At 41.6% G+C, this 21,932-nt stretch overlaps 1 protein-coding gene across 2 annotated transcripts in view; it reads right to left on the minus strand.

The window, feature by feature from the left end:
- vipas39 (VPS33B interacting protein, apical-basolateral polarity regulator, spe-39 homolog) overlaps positions 1–21,932 on the minus strand; it is a 24,806-nt gene continuing 2,874 nt past the window's right edge. For both annotated transcript variants that reach the window (XM_055872431.1, XM_055872430.1), the window contains exons 2-19: positions 16,664–16,756; positions 12,009–12,114; positions 11,124–11,264; positions 10,765–10,803; positions 10,597–10,661; positions 10,396–10,452; positions 10,041–10,133; positions 8,567–8,600; positions 8,135–8,237; positions 6,473–6,500; positions 6,036–6,109; positions 5,546–5,621; positions 4,999–5,133; positions 4,435–4,476; positions 3,898–4,074; positions 3,445–3,534; positions 2,850–2,954; positions 1–584 (exon numbers count right to left, since the gene is read on the minus strand). In XM_055872431.1, coding sequence (XP_055728406.1) covers positions 564–584; positions 2,850–2,954; positions 3,445–3,534; positions 3,898–4,074; positions 4,435–4,476; positions 4,999–5,133; positions 5,546–5,621; positions 6,036–6,109; positions 6,473–6,500; positions 8,135–8,237; positions 8,567–8,600; positions 10,041–10,133; positions 10,396–10,452; positions 10,597–10,661; positions 10,765–10,803; positions 11,124–11,264; positions 12,009–12,114; positions 16,664–16,756 — 1,479 coding nt within the window. In that variant the 3' untranslated portion in view covers positions 1–563. The remainder of the gene's footprint in view (positions 585–2,849; positions 2,955–3,444; positions 3,535–3,897; positions 4,075–4,434; positions 4,477–4,998; positions 5,134–5,545; positions 5,622–6,035; positions 6,110–6,472; positions 6,501–8,134; positions 8,238–8,566; positions 8,601–10,040; positions 10,134–10,395; positions 10,453–10,596; positions 10,662–10,764; positions 10,804–11,123; positions 11,265–12,008; positions 12,115–16,663; positions 16,757–21,932) is intronic.

Below are 21,932 nucleotides of genomic sequence, written 5' to 3' on the forward strand. Positions count from 1 at the left end.
TTGCAAGTCAAGAACGTGTTTCATCCGTTCTTAAAGTTTTATTTTCATGTTTATAAAAACATAAATTAGATCAGGGGGTCAGAGGAATACATATCTATATACTGTTGTTCAGACTTTTACTACCGCTGTTGCACCTTCTGCTTCGGCTTGTGTAAAGAGCACAGCTAACAGGGTTGGCAAAAAGATGGATACGCACGTCGAGCAAGCATTACACAAGACTGCAAACCAAAAAAAAAGTCATGAAAATTGAAGGTTTTGGCTCATTCATTCGTATGGCCACCTGCTCTCTCCTAGGCTGTCACACTTAAAGTTAGCCATGGTCCAGGGCGTTAGTGTGTGTTCCTCTACTAACGGTTAGTGGAGGAATGCAAACTAATGCCATGGACCAGAGCTAACAAAGTATGGAAGGTGAACTTCGTCTTGCAGTCAAACCGTCAACTGCATCTTCACTCCAGGAGCCGTTACATTAAAATAATTTGTCCCACACATCATGTCTCATCTGAAACAAATAGTTTTAAATGTCCATTTGAAGCAGTGTTGTCATAGTCTTCTAGCAACGGATGTCAGTTTTTCCATCGGATTTGCTGCAAGAAAAGAGCCAAAGTCCTGTTAGTGATGATAAAACTCTGACTTTAACCATGTTGAATTATGATTTGATATAAAACAACTATCTAATTGTTTCACAGATTCTGATTGAATAAATCCAGAGGCAGATCTAATTATTTAATGGACAACTAAAAATGTGATTTCATCAAACTTGATTACCATTGGATGAATTCTTCTGGACTAGAGCTGGGACTAAATACTGTGACTCTAACTTATTTTGTTTTCAAAGCTTGCCTGCCACGCTCAGACCAGTTTGCTCAGACCAAGGATTTAGTTCACTTTTTGAAGTGGATAACACAGTTTTATAGGATAATTTGACAAATAAATGCAAAAAGTTCACACAGAGTGCATCGGAGTGACAAACTAGTCCGCCATTGCATCCCTGGAAGTCACTCTGTGACTCAAACTTATTATTATATATTTTTAAATATATACACTCCCCAACATATTTATTTGGACAGTGATGCTTAAACTTTTAATTTGGCTCTATACTCCAACATTTGGATTTGAGATCAACATTTTTATATGAGGCGACAGAACAGAATGTCACCTTTTATTTGAGGGTATTTTCATCCATATCGGTTTTATCATTGAGAAATGAGAAACACTTCGAAGATAGTTACTTTACTACTACGTAATACATACGTACATACATACATCTCTGCAAAAGATCTGATGTGAAAAGATCTGATGTGATTGGTCAAAATACCAATTAGTGGAAACAGATCAGAATTGGGCTGCCTGTCTAAAGTTTGGGAAACCCTTGGCAAGACCACCCAGCCCACAATTCAAGTGATCATGTCCCAATACCAAATTATCATTAGTCTTGACTATAATGCAGTTTAGAATAGGCTGGAGAATATGGGTGTGTGAAAATGTCCCTTCAACATGACTAATCTGATTACATAACTCAGATTTGACCATGCACAAGTGTAGTTCTGTGGAGATGTACAAAAGAGAAGTGGAAGTGTTTTAGAAGGTTAAATACATTGTCTGGCCATGAGTATCAACACAGAAAGGAACCAAGGTTGAAGAGGAACTACTGTCTTTCCATAAAAACACAACCAGAAGGAGAAAACAGATTGTGTTACACAACAGTGGATGCCCCATAAGGAAATAGGGCTGTCAATTTTAGCCTTCCACTTAAAACTGACAATGACCAGCCACTTCAGTTGAAGTAGACACATCATCACACTGTCTTATTATGAGCCATCCTCTTATGATTGTCATATTTATCATTACAAGAGGAACAGACGAGAGACTAAATTTGCACCTTATCTGATCCTCACCACTTCCTTACACAAGCAGACTTCCCGTCTTGCTAGAGACGTGACACTTTCAGACAGGTTTGTTTTCATTAGGCACCAAATTGAAGAAAAACAGACTGAAACAGGGAGGGGCTACCTGGATATTTTTGTATTGCAAAACGTTTAAAAAAACGTTTCAGTTGTGAGCCACAATGAAAATGACCCAATTCACATGGGAAATGCAGGATGTTGCACATAGTTAGGCAATCTACTGCACAATACTGTTCTCAAGAAACCCTTTGATGCAAAGGAGTCTTGTATTGTTGGGTGTTGAAAGAAGTCATTTTGCTTAATGTCCTCGCGCTTTACAATCAAAGCAACTTTAATTGTTGATTTTCTGTCTCCTTAGGGCCAAATTGGGTTGTATTTGTGTCGTAATAACGCCTATAAGTGTTCTTCACTTCTGGACCTGGGAGGGTCACTATAGGTATAGGCTGTACTTTCCAGCTTCACCCTATACCACCTGATACGAACTGCTAATCAAGATTTTAATTAGCCGAATCGGGGGTGTTAGTGCAGGGCTGGAACAAAAGCTGGTACACGTCTGCCCTCCAGTGTACAGGGTAACTCATTGGTCATTGACTCTGACCCTGGAGACCTAAAGGGTGTATGGCTTTTTCTTTCAACTCGGATACTTATACCACTGATTGACCTCATTGAGTTTTTTTGAGTAACATATTTGTAAACTCAAGTGTGTTAGTGATGGGCTGGAGCAAAAGCCTGCACACACTTTAGCTCTCCAGGGCCAGGGTTAGTGACCGCTGGCGTAACAGAAAAGCTCTCAGATTATGTGACTGAAGCCGACTTGTGGTGATGTCCCCTATCTTACAGTGTAGGGTGCATTTCCCACACTAATGGTTAAGGGTAAGATTGGAGGAGGGGAAGCAGATCCTAGATCTGTACCTAGGGGAAACTTCACCCCAGAGCCTATTTTACCGAGTTGCTGAGGATTTCCTCGATCTTCCTGTACTCCGATGAGCCTCTCTCCACCTTCCCCCGGTACACAATCAACTGCTGCCGGTCCTTCAGGTCCCTGTACGTCTGATTGGGCAAAAGAACCGCCAATCAATCATCATGCCACATAATGATAAATAGCATGTGATGCCAGTATAAGAGATTAAATGTTATCCGTACTGTCAATGATATCATTTGCCACAATTGTTTGAGTTCTTGCGCACTAGGCATTGTAGGCATAGTATTAAACTGCAGTACTGTTACCAATGTAAGTTATGTCAAAATACTGTAACAGTAGTGCTAGAGACATATGATGTAGTTCTACATAAATATTTGACTTGCCTGGTTAAAAAAAGGTTGAAATAAAAAATAAATAGATAATCAATACTCATTATAGTGCTTTAAAACATGGAAGTTGGTAGAAGTTACCTCTAACCACTGATCCAGGGTCAGCCCATTTTTCTATGACTCTAAGGGTTAAGGTTAGGATATGGGATTGCATAATGTGATCCTAGATCTGTGGTTAGGGGTGATTCCTACATCGAGCTATAACATGTGTGTCTGTCAGATGTCTCACATTGATGATGACGTCGTGACACTTATACTTCTGCGCCAAACTGATCTTCTGCTCCGCGTCTTCAACCAGGTTTACGTAATCCTGCAACACCTAGGAGTAGAAAGGAGAAGAGGGACAGAAAGAGACGGATGAGCGACTAAAAGAAATGTGGCAACACATCTGCATGATGTGGCATAACAATCAGTGTAATCCCTAAAAACGAAAACACACAGCATCTAGCTATGAATTAAATTCTATTTAGTGCCATTTTCTGGTTTAATTTGAGCTATTATGCGTATGGCATTTTGAATTGTCCAATTCAACTGCATTGCATGTAATGTGCCACACCCAATATATCTGCAGAATACTGAAAACAATGGAAATAGAGACCAGTGCTTATTTCAGGTGATTTTAAAAACACAGTACCACCTGGTGTTCAGACTGGGGAAGTGCAGCTGTAGTTGTCCTACCTACCTGTACTGGTGCGTTGTTTTTCTGAAGGATGTCCACTATTCTATGGAAGCCAATGGGAGACCTCTTCTTGGTGTAGCCCAGCCAGTTCTTGGTGGTGAACAGAGCGTCCACATCGAACCAGGCTTTCAGCTTCGCCCTCGCACCCAGACATGTGAGGAGAAACTGTTTATCTGAAATCTGGATGATGACAAAACTTGGGAGTTATTACAATCATTGAATGTTGTTAAACCTGGAAACAAACATTCTCCCTTAACTCTGTTGGGGAATAGGGTTGAAGGCAAATCGATGTCTTTCTTGACAACTTCAGCTCAATGAAGGTCTTAAAATAGTTGGACAGATGGATTGGCATGAATAACAAAAATGTACATATGGTCTCATTGCAAACGGAGCCAGAATATTGTTGAACGAAAAGATTCACAACAGTGACTCAAGCCAGACACATTTACCTAGTAATAAAGACAAGGCCCAGTTAATTCAAAAACAAAATGGACAGACAAATACTCATGTGTAGTCCGAGTTTCTCTCTCTCTCTCTTACCCTGAACGTCTTCCGTATGTTGGCTGGACTGCTGAACGTGCCCTGTGGGAGAGACTGGGCTAGTTAGTTGATGTTGTGCACACAGACACAGATACAGACCCAGGCACACACGCACAAACAGACCTTAATCAACTCCAACCATAATGTTATTTCAATTAACAACAAGACCAATTATTAAATGTTTGGATATAATGGCAATATTTATAATATAAAAGATTGATAGATTAATGCACAGATTAATGCATTTTTACATCAACACTGATTAACACTAGGTTCCCTACTACAGCCAGGTAACTGACAATCTCTGTCTCCATCTTGTGGTCGCAATAGAGAATTACAGTCAGAAAAAAACTGACTCCGTAGCACAGTGGTCATCAAGCCTGACCGCTACAGGGTGTGCCGGCTCTGGCTCCAGTCCAGCCCTAACAGGACTAACACCACATTCACCTGATCAACTTATCATCATGCCAAATCTGGAGCACTTGCTCGTACTGGAACAAAAGCCTGCACACCCTGTGGTTCTCCAGGACCAGGTTTGAGGGCCACTTCAGTTCCAGAACTCACATCAGACTCCCCATAATGGTAGAAGCAGGAGTAGTAGAGAGTAGTGATGATGGGCATGTTGAGGATGGAGGCTTTCCGCGGGTATTTCTTAAAGATGTCCGCCTGGCCGCTACTCTCCACCTGTTTGTCGTTTGCCTGAACGGGGAACACATGGAAGTTTTGGTTTTAAAACCTACATAAAGCTGTCATAAGCATGGTTTGATATGACGTATGGTTAGCCTGGAGAAACAGAAAAGGGAAGGTTTGGAATGTTCGGTTTTAAAGCCTACATAAACATGTCAAACATGACATAGGATTTGACATATTATGCAATGATCGAGCTTATGACAAAATATGTCAAAGCGTAGGTATCTGTGGCGAAACTGTTCTCCCAAATTACACATTGAAACCTTATGGCGACCATATTAGTGCGCCATGCTTTTTAACAGATTTCAAACAAGATTTTATTTAAAGCGCAAAATAAAATGTTACTACTGTACCATGAGCAAGATTCAGCCATTGGTGTTCTTCAGTCGAGTATGTTTAAAAAATAGCAGCGGTTTCTCACCTCGATGATAATCTGCCTTTCCAGGAGTGTGTAGTGGTCTTGAACGTGAGTGGCATCGTCTGGTGAGAAGGGGAGACTGCAACAAAGTCCATGGTGCTAGTTAGTAACGCTGTTCTCCAAAGCTAATCCTGCTGTGTAGTATCTCTGACTCCAGGAGTAGGTAACATTCAAATGTGTTAAATGACCTTACTTCAGGAAAAGGTTTGTACGACCTTGTATGATTTAAAAACACCCCAGTCAACAATATCAAAATGTGGCAGAAAATGGGAAAAGAAAAAGATGCTGTTCATGAGAGAAAAGTTTGGATTCTTTACCTTGGTTCTGTTCCTTAGGGTACGCAACGGAAAACATTTTGCAACAGAAAACGAAAATCAGCACTTCTTTTTTGGACGCGGTCATGTAGTGCCTTCCTGTGTCTGTACGAATTCTTCCGTTTTGTGCCTAATGAACACGACCCTGAGACGTGAGGTAATGTGGAGTGGATCTTTACCTGAGGCAGTTCTTCAGAAAGTCCCTCCTCTTGTTCTCGTCTCTGATGTTGAGGTGATCTCTGTACTGCATGAGCTGAATATGGAGATGGAAACAGAGGAAGGTGCATTGAGATTTAAAACCATCAACAACCATTGAGTGCAGAGCATTAAAAGGCACAATCTGTATTGTTCATTTCAACTCCACCGTCAGCGGTGTCACAGACAGTTTTCAGGGATACAATATCTTCAACTGAGCTTCCTTTTCCCCTGAAAACCGGATGTGGAGACCCTGCTCATGCATTTATTTTACACCTGCTATGTTAGGTTATTTCAACTCAAATGTGCTGCCCCTGCACTTGTTTGACACATTTTAGGATGGACTGAAATGTAACTGAATTAGACTTTTGAGGTAACTGTCCCCCCCAGAGTGGCTTGGCAGTTCATGGGAAGTACATACCGCCATGTCTTCTGTTCTGTCCAGGGACCTTGATGACACGAGAGAAAAGAGGACTGATCAGAATGCCTGCATACAAGTAGCAAGTTGACCACACAGTACCATGATTTGGGTACACAATGGAAAATATTTAAAATCTTTTGCAAAATAATTCTTAAAATGGACAAATCCTGACAGTCCCTCCCTGTTTCAGTCTGTTTTATTTCCTTTGGTGCCTTATAAACACAACTCAGATGCTACACTCCTTGAACAGGAGCGGGAAAAACCAGTCCAACAAGGTTACATGACAACTACATTGATACAATCTTATGGCTTAAAGGATACAGTGCATTCGGAAAGTATTCAGACCCCTTGACTTTTTCCACATTTTGTTACCATTACAGCCTTATTCTAAAATTGATTACAATTGTTTTTTTCCCCCCACTCATCAATCTACACACAACACCCCATAATGACAAAGCAAAAACTGCCTTTTGGTTTTTAGAAATGTTTGCAAATTTATATATATATATATATATATATATATATATATATATATATATATATATATATATATATTTTTTTTTTCAATATTACATTTACATAAGTATTCAGACCCTTTACTCAGTACTTTGTTGAAGCACCTTTGGCAGCGATTACAGCCTCGAGTCTTGGATATGACGCTACAAACTTGGCACAACTGTATTTGGGGAGATTCTCCCATTCTTCTCTGCAGATCCTCCCAAGCTCTGTCAGGTTGGATGGGGAGCGTCACTGCACAGCTATTTTCAGGTCTCTCCAGAGATGTTCGATCGGGTTTAAATCCAGGCTTTGGATGGGCCACTCAAGGACATTCAGAGACTTGTCCCGAAGCCACTCCTGCGTTGTCTTGGCTGTGTGCTTAAGGTCGTTGTCCTGTTGAAGGTGAACCTTCACCACAGTTTGGGGCGCTCTGGAGCAGGGTTTTCATCAAGGATCTCTCTGTACTTTGCTCCGTTCATCTTTGCCTTGATCCTGACTAGTTTCCCTGTCCCTGCCGCTGAAATACATCCCCACAGCATGATGCTGCCACCCCCATGCTTCACCATAGGGATGGTGCCAGGTTTCCTCCAGACATGACGCTTGGCATTCAGGCCAAAGAGATCAATCTTGGTTTCATCAGACCAGAGAATCTTGTTTCTTATGGTCCGAAAGTCTTTAGGTACCTTTTGGCAAACTCCAAGCGGGCTGTCATGTGCCTTTTACTGAAGAGTGGCTTCCGTCAGACTGACCATCAGGTTCTTGGTCACCTCCCGGACCAAGGCCCTTCTCCCCCAATTGCTCATCTTGGCCGGGCGGCCAGCTGTAGGTAGAGTCTTGGTGGTTCCAAAATTCTTCAATTTAAGAATGATGGTAGCCACTGTATTCTTGGGGACCTTCAATGTTGGAGACATTTTTTGGTACCCTTCCCCAGATCTGTGCCTCGACACAATCCTGTCTCGTTATTTCTGTTTTTTCTTTTAATACATTTGCAAAAATGTCCAAAAACTTGTTTTCACTTTCTCCTTATGGGGTATTGTGTGTATATTGATGAGAAAAAATAATGAATCCATTTTAGAATAAGGCTGTAACATAACAAAATGTGGAAAAAGTAAAGGGTTCTTACGACTTTCCGAATGCACTGTATTTTAGAGAATTGTTACTCACTTGAAAAGCTCCACCAAAAGCTTCTGTTCTCCTATTTCCTTCAGGTAGTGGATATAATGACTAAGAGCTATTTCTCTTGTTATCAACTCCCGGAAGAGAATCTCTGCACAGAAACAAGGTGAACTGTCATTATTTGCAGAATATTTGCCATGTGCACTTAACTTTTGCAACATCCAAAGTTTGCAACTGTTATTGTTCTTAAGGAATAATATATGCCATTTAGCAGATGCTTTTGTCAGCATGAGTACATTTTCAACACCTGGGAATAATAAATAAAAAAGGTAGAACTAAATGTAGAAGACGAAGAAAATAGAAAAATAAAAGGTGCAAAATTTGCACTGGTGTAAATTCCTGGTAACTCAACCAGAATAGAGTGAGGTAAAAAAAAAAGTTCAATCTAATGAAAAAAAAAAAACGGATTAAAAACCTTACCTTTACTTAATGACTTCTTTAAATATATTAAAACCTGCAATGAGAGGTTACAGAACAGTATAAGTATACTGAACAAAAATATAAACACAACATGTAAAGTGTTGGTCCCATGTTTCATGAGCTGAAATAAAAGATCCCAGAAATGTTCCACAAAAAGCGCACAAAAAGCTTATTTCTCTAAAATGTGGTGCACCAATTTGTTTACATCCCTGATAGTGAGCATTTCTCTTTTGCCAAAATAATCAATCCACCTGACAGGTGTGGCATATCGTGAAGCTGATTAAACAGCATGATCATTACACAGGTGCACCTTGTGCTGGGTACAATAAAAGGCCACTCTAAAATGTGCAGTTTTATCACACAACACAATGCCACATATGTCTCAAGTTGAGGGAGCTTGCAATTGGCATGCTGACTCCAGTCAATCAGAACTGTTGCCAGAGAATTGAATATTCATTCCTCTACCATAAGCCATCTCCAACATAATTTTAGAGAATATGGCAGTACGTCCAACTGGCCTCACAATTGTCCGAAACAGTCTCAGGGAAGCTCATCTGCATGCTTATCATCCTCACCAGGGTCTTGACCTGACTGCATTTCAGCGTCGTAACCGACTTCAGTGGGCAGATGCTCACCGTCGATGGCCACTAGCACGCTGGAGAAGTGTGCTCTTCACAGATGAATCCCGGTTTCAACTGTATCGGGCAGATGGCAGACAGAGTATATGGTGTCGTGTGGGAGTTCAGTTTGCTGATGTCAACGTTGTGAACAGAGTGCCCCACGGTGGCGGTGGGGTTATGGTATGGGCAGGCATAAGCTACGGACAACAAACCCAATTGCATTTTATCAATGGCAATTTGAATGCACAGAGATACCGTGAAAAGATCCTGAGGCCCATTGTCGTGCCATTCATCTGCCGCCATCACCTCATGTTTCAGCATGATTATGCACAGACCCATGTCGAAAGGATCTGTACACAATTCCTTGAAGCTGAAAATGTCCCAGTTCTTCCATGGCCTGCATACTCACCAGACATGTCACCCATTGAGCATGTTTGGGATGCTCTGGATCGACGTGTACAACAGCGTGTTCTAGTTCCAGCAACTTTACACAGGCATTGAAGAGGAGTGGGACAACATTTCACAGGCCACAATCAACAGCCTGATCAACTCTATGTGAAGGAGATGTGTCGCGCTGCATGAGGCAAAAGGTGGTCACTCCAGATACTGACTGGTTTTCTGATCAACGCCCATAACTTTAAAAAAAGTATCTGTGACCAACAGATACATATCTGTGTTCCCAGTCATGTGATATCCATAGATTAGGGCCTAATTTATTTATTTCTATTGACTGATTTCCTTAAATGAACTGTAAGTCGGTAAAATCTTTGAAATTGTTGCATGTTGCGTTTATATTTTTGTTCATTGTAATAAAAATGATGTTTTCTTTCAACTAGAGTCAAATCAAATCGTACCGCAGTGATGACGTTTCCATCATGTGCATTCACAGCCTCGTCCAATAGCAGCAGTTTGTCCTGTAAGGAGCGGAACTTCTCCAAAGAGTAGACCTATGAGAAAATACAATCATGGACTGAGTTAGAATAATACAATATTAATATTATATCACAGTCCATAGAATTGTTAAATACATAAAGCAGAGTATTTGCTGGAGCATTATAAAACCGATGATAATAACAACCTAATAAACTGTATGCCATTTAGCAGACACTTTTATCCAAAGTGACTAACAGTAGGCATAACAACAGTCAGCTTACAATTTACAGTCAGTTTGAAGACAAATAAATGTTGATTTTACACCATTGATCCTACCTTTCCCTGCTGCATCCTCTTCACAGTCTCCTCAGGGGTCCAGTCACTGACGTAGTCCTGCCACAACAAGATGACGTCATCATTAATAGACCAACGACAGTCCAGTAAATACAGTATTAGTGATGTTAGTTTAGTTTGTGGAACAACTTTTCAGAGTGCTCTGAAATATACTGATTATGTGTAACATAAAACATATCTTACCTTGTATTCAGATTTTGGTTTCCGAAGTTCCGGGGCGTAATTTCGGATGGATGGATCACCGAAAGCTATAAAATACTAGAAAAGTTGAGAACCACGCTTTTCAAAATAGCATTTTTCACAAACATATGGCAAAAATCGAGTAACAACTCTTGCTAAAATGTTACCCACACTCAGAGAAGGACTGGAAGCTCCCAGTTTTGGCCTTTCCTAAAAAATGAGAGAGTGTGTGTTAATTTATAAGTAAATACTTATGTTGACATTAGTATTCGCATTGAGAATGTGCAAAACTAGGGACAATGGTTAGTGTATAGCTAGAGCTCATTGGTGTTTCTTATAGATTCAAAACTGTACCGAGGGCAAATCTGTTTGACAGAATGAAGCGAACCCATTTTGATTGGGTCGAATGCAACGGTCACAAAATCGGTTATCCCAAACTCAAAAATCGACCCACAACACAACACTTCCAATCTAAATACACCCAACGAGAATGGCCTTAAAAACCTGTCAAGAGGTGGACTGAGTTGTACCTTTGAATAAGGAGCTTAAGGAGTAGCCAGAACTATTCTTGGGCAACGAAGGGGCAGTGTGGATTTTGGGGAAGCTCTGGTCCCGCACCTCTCCTGTGGAGCGATTGCTGGATTCTGTCTCCTTGACCGACCACGAGATACCTGAAGGAACACCAACATTTAGGGCCACAACTTACAACATTTAGGCCCAGAACCATTCAAGTTACTAGCAAACGTACTGGTCCTAAGTGAACTTATCACAAAACTTAAAAAGGCACAGTCCATTCGTTTTCTGTTTCCCTTGTGGCAACGAACCAAATTACAAAGAATCAACCTAAATTATAAACACACATAGTGTCTGTTGCTTTATTTAGGAAATTACATTGAGTTCAAAACATTAAGAACACCTTCTAAATATTGAGTTTAATACACAATCCATGTCTCAATTGTCTCAAGGATTAAAAATTCTTATTTAACGTGTCTCCTCCCCTTCATTTACACTGATTGAAGTGGATTAATAATGGATCATAGATTTCACCTGGATTCACCTGGTCAGTCTATATAATGGAAAGAGCAGGTGTTCATAATGTTTTGTATACATTCAATGTATAATTCTATTGTAGCACTTTTCATTGTTCGGTTTACACCAATGACTGCACCAACCTCATCTTGGCACTTGCAAAGACCCATTAATTGTCAGCACGCCACCTTTTTTTTTTTTACAGGAAAGAGAACATACAGACTGCACCTTTTTAAAAGAATAGTTCACTTAAAAAGCTTTTAATATTTTGTTCATTAGTCTACGGTTAATACAATCACCCAAAATGTATGTCACTCAGCAGTCAAGTTTTCAATATAGTGCACTTTCAGTACAGAGAAAAAACTGATGATGGACAGTTCTCTTACTTCCAACAGGCTCTCCACTCCAGCTGACCTTCTCCACATCATCTTCTTCATCCTCTTCCTCTACCAGGCTGCGGATACTGTTCACAGCCCGCTTGGATTCCTTTAGCTTAAATACATTAGAAATAGAAAAAACATGTTTATGTTCACACTACATTTCTGTACCTTGACAGTCCAATGTGAGCAAGTATGTTTCCAAACTTCAGATGCCACATACCCAGCCGCTGGCCATGTTTACATTTGCTAAAAGTTTCCACAATTGTCTTTCTTTGGTGTCCTACCCTTGTGTGATAGGGTAAGCTAGTTAAAGTATCCAAATGTAACATACATAAGAGGTGGCTAACCCTCCTCTTGAAGATCTTTAGGATTTGTAGGCTTCTGCTCAAGCCCTGCTCAAACACACCGGTTTGATGTGCAGCTGATTAATAGAATCAAGTGTGCTGGAGCAAAAGCCTGCATACTCAGTAGTTTAACAGGAAGAGGATTGTTCTCAACAACAGGTTATGATCAATAATATCAAAGGCTGCACTGAAATCTAATTTCTGAAATCCAATTTCTTTCAACCAGTCAGTCATTTGTGTCAGTGCAGTACATGTTGAGTGCCCTTCTCTAGAAGCATACTGAAAGTCTGTTATTAATTTGTTTACAGAGAAATAGCATTGTATTTGGTCAATACATTTTTTCCAACAGTTTGCTAAGAGCTGGCAGCAAGCTGATAGGTCTGCTGTTAGAACCAGTAAAGGCCTCTTTGCTAATCTTGGGTAGCAGAATGACTTTGGCTTCCCTCCAGGCCTGAGGACAAAGACTTTCCTCTAGGCTCAGATTAAAGATATGACAGATAGGAGTGGCTATAGTCAGCTACCATCCTCAGTAGCTTTCCATCTAAGTTGTCAATACTTGGAGGTTTGTCATTATTGATCTATAACAATTACTTTTTCACCTCTCCCACACTAACTTGACAAAATTCAAACTTACTACAACGCTTTTCTTTCATTATTAGTTTTTTTTATGCAGAGTACGATGGCTCACTGTTCATTGTTGGCATTTCCTGCCTAAGTTTGCCCACTTTGCCAATGAAGTAATCATTAAAATAATTGGTAACATCAAATGGTTTTGTGATGATATATCATGGTGCCCCGAGAAGATGGCTGACATTTTACTGTGTTTTTTTGCATTATTTGTAACATAATGTTGCTGCTATCGTCTCTTATGACCAAAAATAACTTCTGGACATCAGAACAGCGATTACTCACCACGAACTGCTAGAAGCTTTTTTTTCCTTTAATGAGTCCGACGAGAAGGACATACTGCTTTCCCGGGAACAGGCCCAAATCCCCGTCATTTGTGTGAAGAAAAGACGGAGCAAAAGAGGGCGGAGGTTGGGCTGCCTTCTGAGAATTTGTAGGCGATCGAATAAACCCCCACTGCCTTCCGATCTACTAGCTAACTTGCAATCATTGGAAAATAAAATTGATGACCTACGAGGAAGATTAAACTACCAACGGGACATTAAAAACAGTAATATCTTATGCTTCACGGAGTCGTGGCTGAACGACGACATCAACATAAGCTGGTTATACACTGTATCGGCAGGATAGAACAGCAGAGTCTGGTAAGACAAGGGGTGGCGGACTATCTATATTTGGAAACAACAGCTGGTGCACGATATCTAAGGAAGTCTTGAGGTTTTGCTCGCTTGAGGTAGAGTATCTCATGATAAGCTGTAGACCACACCATCCACCTAGAGAGTTCTCATCTGTATTTTTCGTAGCTGTCTACATAACACCACAGACCGAGGCTGGCACTAAGACAGCACTCAATGAGCTGTATTCCGCCATAAGAAAACAGGAAAACGCTCACCCAGAGGAGCCACTCCTAGTGGCCGGGGACTTTAATGCAGGGAAATTACAGGCAACATCCACACTGAGCTAAAGGCTGGAGCTGCCGCTTTCAAGAAGTGGGACTCTAACCCAGAAGCTTATAAGAAATCCCGCTATGCCCTTCGACAAACCATCAAACAGGCAAAGCATCAATACAGGACAAAGATCGAATCGTACAACACCGGCTCCGACACTCATCGGATGTGGCAGGGCTTGCAAACTATTACAGACTACAAAGGGAAGCACAGCCGAGAGCTGCCCAGTGACACGACCCTACCAGATGAGCTAAACTACTTCTATGCTCTCTTCGAGGAAAATAACACTGAAACATGCATGAGAGCACCAGCTGTTCCGAACGACTATGTGATCACGCTCTCTGCAACCAATGTGAGTAAGACCTTTAAAGAGGTAAACATTTAGGGCCAGACGGATTACCAGGACGTGCACTCAGAGCATGCACTGACCAACTGGCAAGTGTCTTCACTGATAATTTCAACCTCTCCCTGTCCGAGTCTGTAATACCAACATGTTTCAAGCAGACCACCATTGTCACTGTGCCCAAGAACTCGAAGGTAACCTGCCTAAATGACTACCAACCCATAGCACTCACGTTTGTAGCCATGAAGTGCTTTGAAACGCTGGTCATGGCTCACATCAACACCATTATCCCAGAAACCCTAGACCCACTCCAATTTGCATACCGCCCTATCAGATCCACAGATGATGCAATCTCTATTGCACTCCACACTGCCCTTTTCCACCTGGACAAAAGGAACACCTATGTGAGAATGCTATTCATTGACTACAGCTCAGTGTTCAACACCATAGTGCCCTCAAAGCTTATCAATAAGCTAAGGACCCTGGGACTAAACACCTCCCTCTGCGACTGGATCCTGGACTTCCTGACGGGCCGCCCCCAGGTGGTAAGGGTAGGTAACAACACATCCGCACCGCTGATCCTCAACACAGGGCCCCTCAGGGGTGCATGCTCAGTCCCCTCCTGTACTCCCTCTTCACTCATGACTGCACGGCCAGGCACGACTTCAACACCATCATTAAGTTTGCCGATGACACAGCACTGGTAGGCCTGATCACCAACAACAACGAGACAGCCTATAGGGAGGTGGTCAGAGACCTGGCCATGTGGTGCCAGGACAACAACCTCTCCCTCAACATGATCAAAACAAAGGATGATTGTAGACTACAGGACAAGGAGGACCGAGCACACACCCATTCTCATTGACGGGGCTGTAGTGGAGCAGGTTGAGAGCTTCAAGTTCCTTGGTGTCCACATCCCCAGCAAACTAACCTGGTCCAAGCACACCAAGACAGTTGTGAAGAGGGCACGACAAAACCTATTCCCCCTCAGGAAACTGAAAAGATTTGGCATGGGTCCTCAGATCCTCAAAAGGTTCTACAGCTGCACCATCGAGAGCATCCTGACTGGTTGCATCACTGCCTGTTATGGCAACTGCTCGGCCTCCGACCGCAAGGTACTACAGAGGGTAGTGCGAACGGCCCAGTACATCACTGGGGCCAAGCTTCCTGCCATCCAGGACCTATAGACCAGGCGGTGTCAGAGGAAGGCCTTAAAAAATGTCAAAGACTCTAGCCATCCTAGTAATAGTCTGTTCTTTCTGCTACCGCACGGCAAGTGGTTCCGGAGCGCCAAGGTCCAAGCGGCTTCTAAACAGCTTCTACCCCCAAGCTATAAGACTCCTGAACATCTAATCAAATGGCTACCCAGACTATTTGCATCCCCCCCTTTACGCCGTTGCTAGTCTCTGTTATTATCTATGCATAGTCACTTTAATAACTCTACCTAAATGTACATATTACCTCAACTAACCGGTGCCCCCACACATTGACTCTGTACCGGTACCCCCTGTATATAATCTCGCTATTGTTATTCTACTGCTACTCTTTAATTACAAGGGGCTTGTAAGTAAGCATTTCACCTGAGTATTCGGCGCATGTGACTAATGCAATTTTTATTCCATGAAAGATGGAAGTTGCATTTGTCTTTCTGCCCATAATTTAATTTAAAGTACTCCAAAGTTCTTTATATCATAGATCTTGGATTCATAATACAGTTTCTTCTTCTTACTGTTTAGTCACATCATTTCTCAATTTGCAGTAAATCAGCCAGTAAGATGTGCAGCCAGACTTTTTAGGCACTCCTTTCAACCATACAGTTTACCAATTCCTCATCAATACATATTGCCTTAACAGTGGATCAGGTCATAGGTTAGGTAAGCCCTTCTCATGACTAATTCCACGTCCCTTTTGATTAGCTGAGGTGATTTGGTAAAGTGTGAAACAAACACTCTATCAAGAAACAATTGATCTTTGATTGCCATTGGAAACCTTGAACACAACTTAATTATCATACAAAAATGACTTGACGAATACAAAAGATAAACTTACTGTTAGCGGTTTTACCAGAGATTTCCCCAGAGTACATGTATCTTTTGTATTTGTAAAATCTATTTGGGGTGATATAAAAGTAGAATTTCTGAGGTTCCATAACTGTATTGCACACAATGATTATTAACAGTTAGACAGAGCGTTGGGACAGCTGTACACATTGGCCCCGCGGTGGTCGATTGTTAACTTTAGTATGTAAGAAAAATCAAGTCAGCTACCCCCAGTTCAAACCGGTTGGTATATTATTTATTTCATGGGTTTTAGTTTCAGTTTACTATAAAAACCTTGCAGGGCATTATATATGGAATAGGGTGCCATTTGGGACACCCCTAAGACTTTCAAGTTATTTACCTTGGTAAAGTCATCATCTTCATCATCAAATGTGAAAGCTTTGAACTTCGAATTGTTCCAGTATTCCTCCTCATCTGGTTTACCCCTTGTCATCTGGAACAGAGTAAGTTACATTTACTGCACATTGTTTATACCACAGAAGGATATATCATATCTCTATTGTTTATACAACCATTGCGGATGCGTCCTTAGTACAACAACAGCAACCATATCAAGCGGTTTCAGACATAAGGCAGCAGGTTTGAGTCCTCCAAAATGTGCTACATTAGTCTCAGAAGTGGGATGGTGCTACAGTGAGATCAGCGGAAACATCCCTTGGATCCATGGGAGACATGAGGTAGTTAAACATAGAGGCGTGCTTCAGAAGGGGGAGGTGTCTTTTACAACACCAGGAATGTTATCAGAAAGTTGAGACTTCTTGGCATAGCCTAATGGCAAAAAAAATCAAAGTTCATTTGTCACATTAAAACAGATAAGCAGATGTTAAAGCAGGTGCAGCGAAATGCTTATGTTTCTAGCTTCAGCAGTGCAGTAAGTGTCTAACAGTACAATACTGTGTACGGACAGTATGGACAACATACAGTGCATTCGGAAAGTATTCAGACCCCTTGACTTTCCACATTTTGTTACGTTACAGCCTTATTCTAAAATTGATTAAATAGTTTTTTCCCCTTCAATCTACACACAATACCCCATAATGACAAAGCAAAAAGAGGTTTAGACATTAACATAAGTATTCAGACCCTTTACTCAGTACTTTGTTGAAGCACCTTTGACAGCGATTACAGCCTCGAGTCTTCTTGGGTATGATGCTACAAGCTTGGCACACCTGTATTTGGGGAGTTCCTCCCATTCTTCTCTGCAGATCCTCTCAAACTTTGTCAGGTTGGATAGGGAGCATCACTGCACAGCTATTTTTAGGTCTCTCCAGAGATGTTCGATAGGGTTCAAGACCAGGCTCCTGCTGGGCCACTCAAGGACATTCAGAGACTTGTCTCAAATCCACTCCTGCATTGTCTTGGCTGTGTGCTTAAGGTCGTTGTCCTGTTGAAAGGTGAGGTGAAAGGAGCAGGTGGAAGGTGGAAGGAGCAGGTTTTCATCAAGGATCTCGCTGTACTTTGCTCCGTTCATCTTTCCCTCGATCCTGACTAGTCTCCCAGTCCCTGCCACTGAAAAGCATCCCCACCACGCTTCACCATAGGGATGGTGCCAGGTTTCCTCCTCTTGGCATTCAGGCCAAAGAGTTCACTCTTGGTTTCATCAGACAAGAGAATCTTGTTTCTCATGGTCAGAGTCTTTAGGTGCCTTTTGGCAAACTCCAAGCGGGCTGTCATGTGCCTTTTACTGAGGAGTGGTTTCCGTCTGGCCACTCTACCATAAAGGCCTGATTGGTGGAGTGCTGCAGAGATGGTTGTCCTTCAGGACGGTTCTCCCATATCCACAGAGGAACTCTGGAGCTCTGTCAGAGTGACCATTGGGTTCTTGGTCACCTCCCTGACCAAGGCCCTTCTCCCCCGATTGCTCAGTGTGGCCAGGCGGCCAGCTCTAGGAAGAGTCTTCGTGGTTCCAAACTTCTTGGCGGCCACTGTGGCGGCCACTGTGTTCTTGGGGTCCTTCAATGCTGCAGAAATGTTTTGGTACCCTTCCCCAGATCTGTGCCTCGACACAATCCTGTCTCGGAGCTCTACAGACAATTCCTTCGACCTCATGGCTTGAAATAAGGTATTTCCATAAGTACAAACATTTCTAAAAACCTGTTTTCACTTTGTCATTATGTGGTATTGTGTGTAGATTGGTGAGTATTTTTTTAAATATATATACATTTTAGAATAAGGCAGTAACTTAACAAAATGTGGAAAAAGTCAAGGGTTCTGAATACTTTCCGAATGCACTGTATAAGTAGGAAAAGGTATGCCCAGCAGTAGTTATATAGGATGAGCTACTGTATGTCGAGAATACAGTATGTATATATAAAATGAGTAAACATTTAGCGTAATTTCTCAGAGATCAAATAAAAATTTCAACAAAATAATGTTGCAGGAATGCTAATCTTATCTGTTTCTAACTACAGAAATGATTTCAGAACAATAAACATTATGTAAACATTACTAAAATAGTAAATGACTATGTACATAGGGCAGCAGTCTCTAAGGTACAGGGTAGGGTAACGGGTGGTAGCTGGCTAGTGACAGTGTCTAAGGTGCAGGGCAGTGTACTGGGCGGATGTCGGCTAGTGATGGACATAGAAGCTGTTTTTCAGTCTCTCGGTCCCAGCTTTGATGAACCTGTACTGTGTTTGCCTGCTAGATGATAGCCAGATGAACAGGTCATGGCTCGAGTGGCTGAGGTCCTTGATTATCTTCTTGGACTTCCTGTGACACAAGGTGCTGTAGATGTCCTGGACCCCCGGGGATGCGTTGAGATGACCCCACCACCCTCTGAAGAGCCCTGCGGTTGTGTGCAGTGAAGTTGCATGAGATGATACAGCCCGACAGAATGCTCAATGGTGCATCTGTAGAAGTTTGTGAAGGTCTTAGGGGCCAAGCCGAATTTCTTCAGCCTTCTGAGTTTGAAGAGGCGCTGTTGCTCCTTATTCGCCACAATGTTGGTGTGAAGGGACCATTTCAGGAACTTGAAGCATTCGACTTTCTCCACTGTGGCCATGTCGATGACTATGTTCTATAAGGACAGAAAAAAGCTAGGCTTGCTGGTTCAAGTCCCAACCGGGCTTCCTCCAGAATTCGCTACTGTATCCAAAATGTCATAGAATATTCAAATATAGTCTTTTCACTAGCCTGTAGGTCAGGGGTAGACAGCCCTGGTCCTGGAGTGCCATAGGCACTTCGTGTTTTTGATTTTACCAACCTGGAAGACCAGGTGTGTTGAACTTAGACAATCAATGAACTGATCAAAAGCTCAGTTGGTCAAGTGTAGTGCCTAGTTGGAACAAAATCCGGCAGTACCTACAGCACTCCAGGAACAGGGTTGCCTACCCCTGCTGGAGGCCTAACTGAAATGCTTCTTGAGATTGTAGCTGACACACTTGGTCAGTGTCAGCATGTACTGTGCACTTTGTTTCCACTAGCCCAATATATTAGAGCTCTGATTAATTATTTCATTAATTAATGAGACAAGGTCTAAGGGCATTCCATAGCGACTGCGTTCCAGATAACTCATGGTCTAATGCAATGATTTATATGTACACTAGATGACTACCAGGGGACACGGTTTTGAAGCCACTGTACCTCCATCTTGGCACTCCCCTACCATTGTAAAAAAGCTATAGAAATGCATTTATGAATGTCTATATTTGTTTTTGGCAAATGTATTACATTATAGACACCTTAATGCATACTTTGAAATTATATTATGTGAGCTAAACATAAAAATATATTTACTTTAAAGTAAAAACAAAAAAATGTACGTTACTGTCCCCACTACAACAAAAACATACTTAAATACATGTAACTTTGTCCTATAAACATTTAATTGAAAAACTGTAGAATTCCATTCACATTATAGAATTCCATAAAATGTTATCATTGGTCCAATGACTACTTGTTAGCTGCTTGTGTCCCGCATCTGAAGCCACATCCATAATTGGTAGATGGTTCTGATTGGAGAATCGCTGTTTACGGTGCCGAGCAGTGAACAAGAAACTTAAATCCAGTTTTTAGATGATACCCCCTTCCCCAAATCAAAATCAAATATGAATACCAATGCACACACGTTTCCTTTACTACCCTTCTGGGGCAGCACCTGCCTGTTTTGCGGGACTCATTAGCTATCAAGAAACAGGTGTCAACCAGTCAGGTGTGCGCACAAAGCAAAAACAAAACATTGGCATCCATATTGTACTAAACAAAAAATTAATATAAATGCAACAATGAAAGATTTTACTGAGTTACAGTTAATATAAGGAAATCAGTCAATTGAAATAAATAAATTAGGCCCTAATCTATGGATTTCACATGACTGGGAATACAAATATGAATTTGTTGGTCACAGATACCTTAAAAAAGGTAGAGGAGTGGACCAGAAAACCAGTCAGTATCTGGTGTCACCACCATTTGCCTCATACAGCTCGACAAATCTCCGTCGCATAGAGTTGATCAGGCTGTTCATTGTGGCCTGTGGAATGTTGTCCCACACCTCTTCAATGGCTGTGTGAAGTTGCTGGATATTGGTGGGAACTGGAACACGCTGTCGTACACGTTGATCCAAAGCATCCCAAACATGCTCAATGGGTGACATGTCTGAGTATGCAGGCCAAGGAAGAACTGGGACATTTTCAGTTTCCAGGAATTGTGTACAGATCCTTGTGTCATTATGCTGTGCATTATCATGCTGAAACATGAGGTGATAGCGATGAATTAATGGCATGACCGTAGGTCTCTTTATTGCCATCAATAAAATGCAATTGTGTTCGTTGTCCATAGCTTATACCTGCCCATACCATAAACCCACTGTCACCATGGGGCACTCGGTTTACAACGTTGGCATCAGCAAACTGCTCGCCCACACGACACAATACATATGGTCTGCGGTTGTGAGGCCGGTTGGACGTACTGCCAAATTCTCTAAAACGATGTTTGAGACAGCTTATGGTAGAGAAATTAACATTAAATCCTTTGGCAACAGCTCTGGTGGACATTCCTGCAGTCAGCATACCAATTGCACACTCCCTCAAAACTTGAGACATCTGTGTCATTGTGTTGTATGACAAATCTGCACATTTTAGAGTGGCCTTTTATTTTCTACAGCATAAGGTGCACCTGTGTAATGGCCATGCTGTATAATCAGCTTCTTGATATTCCACACTTGTCAGGTGGATGGATTATCTTGGCAAAGGAGAAATGCTCACTAACAGGGATGTAAACAAATGTGTGCACAAAATATGAAATAAATAATATTTTTGTGCATATGGAAAATTTCTGCAATCTTTCATTTCAGCTCATGAAACATGGGACCAACACTTTACATGTTGCGTTAATATTTTTCTTCTGTGTAGATTTTGATTTGGGTGGGTGGGGGTGCATCTAAAAACAATCAGAACCGTCTATATATTATGTATGTAGCTTTGGACACATGCTGCTAGCAGGTACAGTCATTGGACCATTAGTTATCTCCACCGCAATCACTATGGATTTCCCTTAGACCTTGTCTTATTAATTCATTAAATAATCAGAGGTCTAATATATTGGGATATGTTTCCCCTGCTACTTTTGCTTCTGACACTATTGTTAGATTTGCACACTCATGACAAACA

The sequence above is a fragment of the Salvelinus fontinalis genome, chromosome 20 (genome assembly GCF_029448725.1).
Source record: "Salvelinus fontinalis isolate EN_2023a chromosome 20, ASM2944872v1, whole genome shotgun sequence".
In the NCBI taxonomy this organism is placed as follows: Eukaryota; Metazoa; Chordata; class Actinopteri; order Salmoniformes; family Salmonidae; genus Salvelinus; species Salvelinus fontinalis.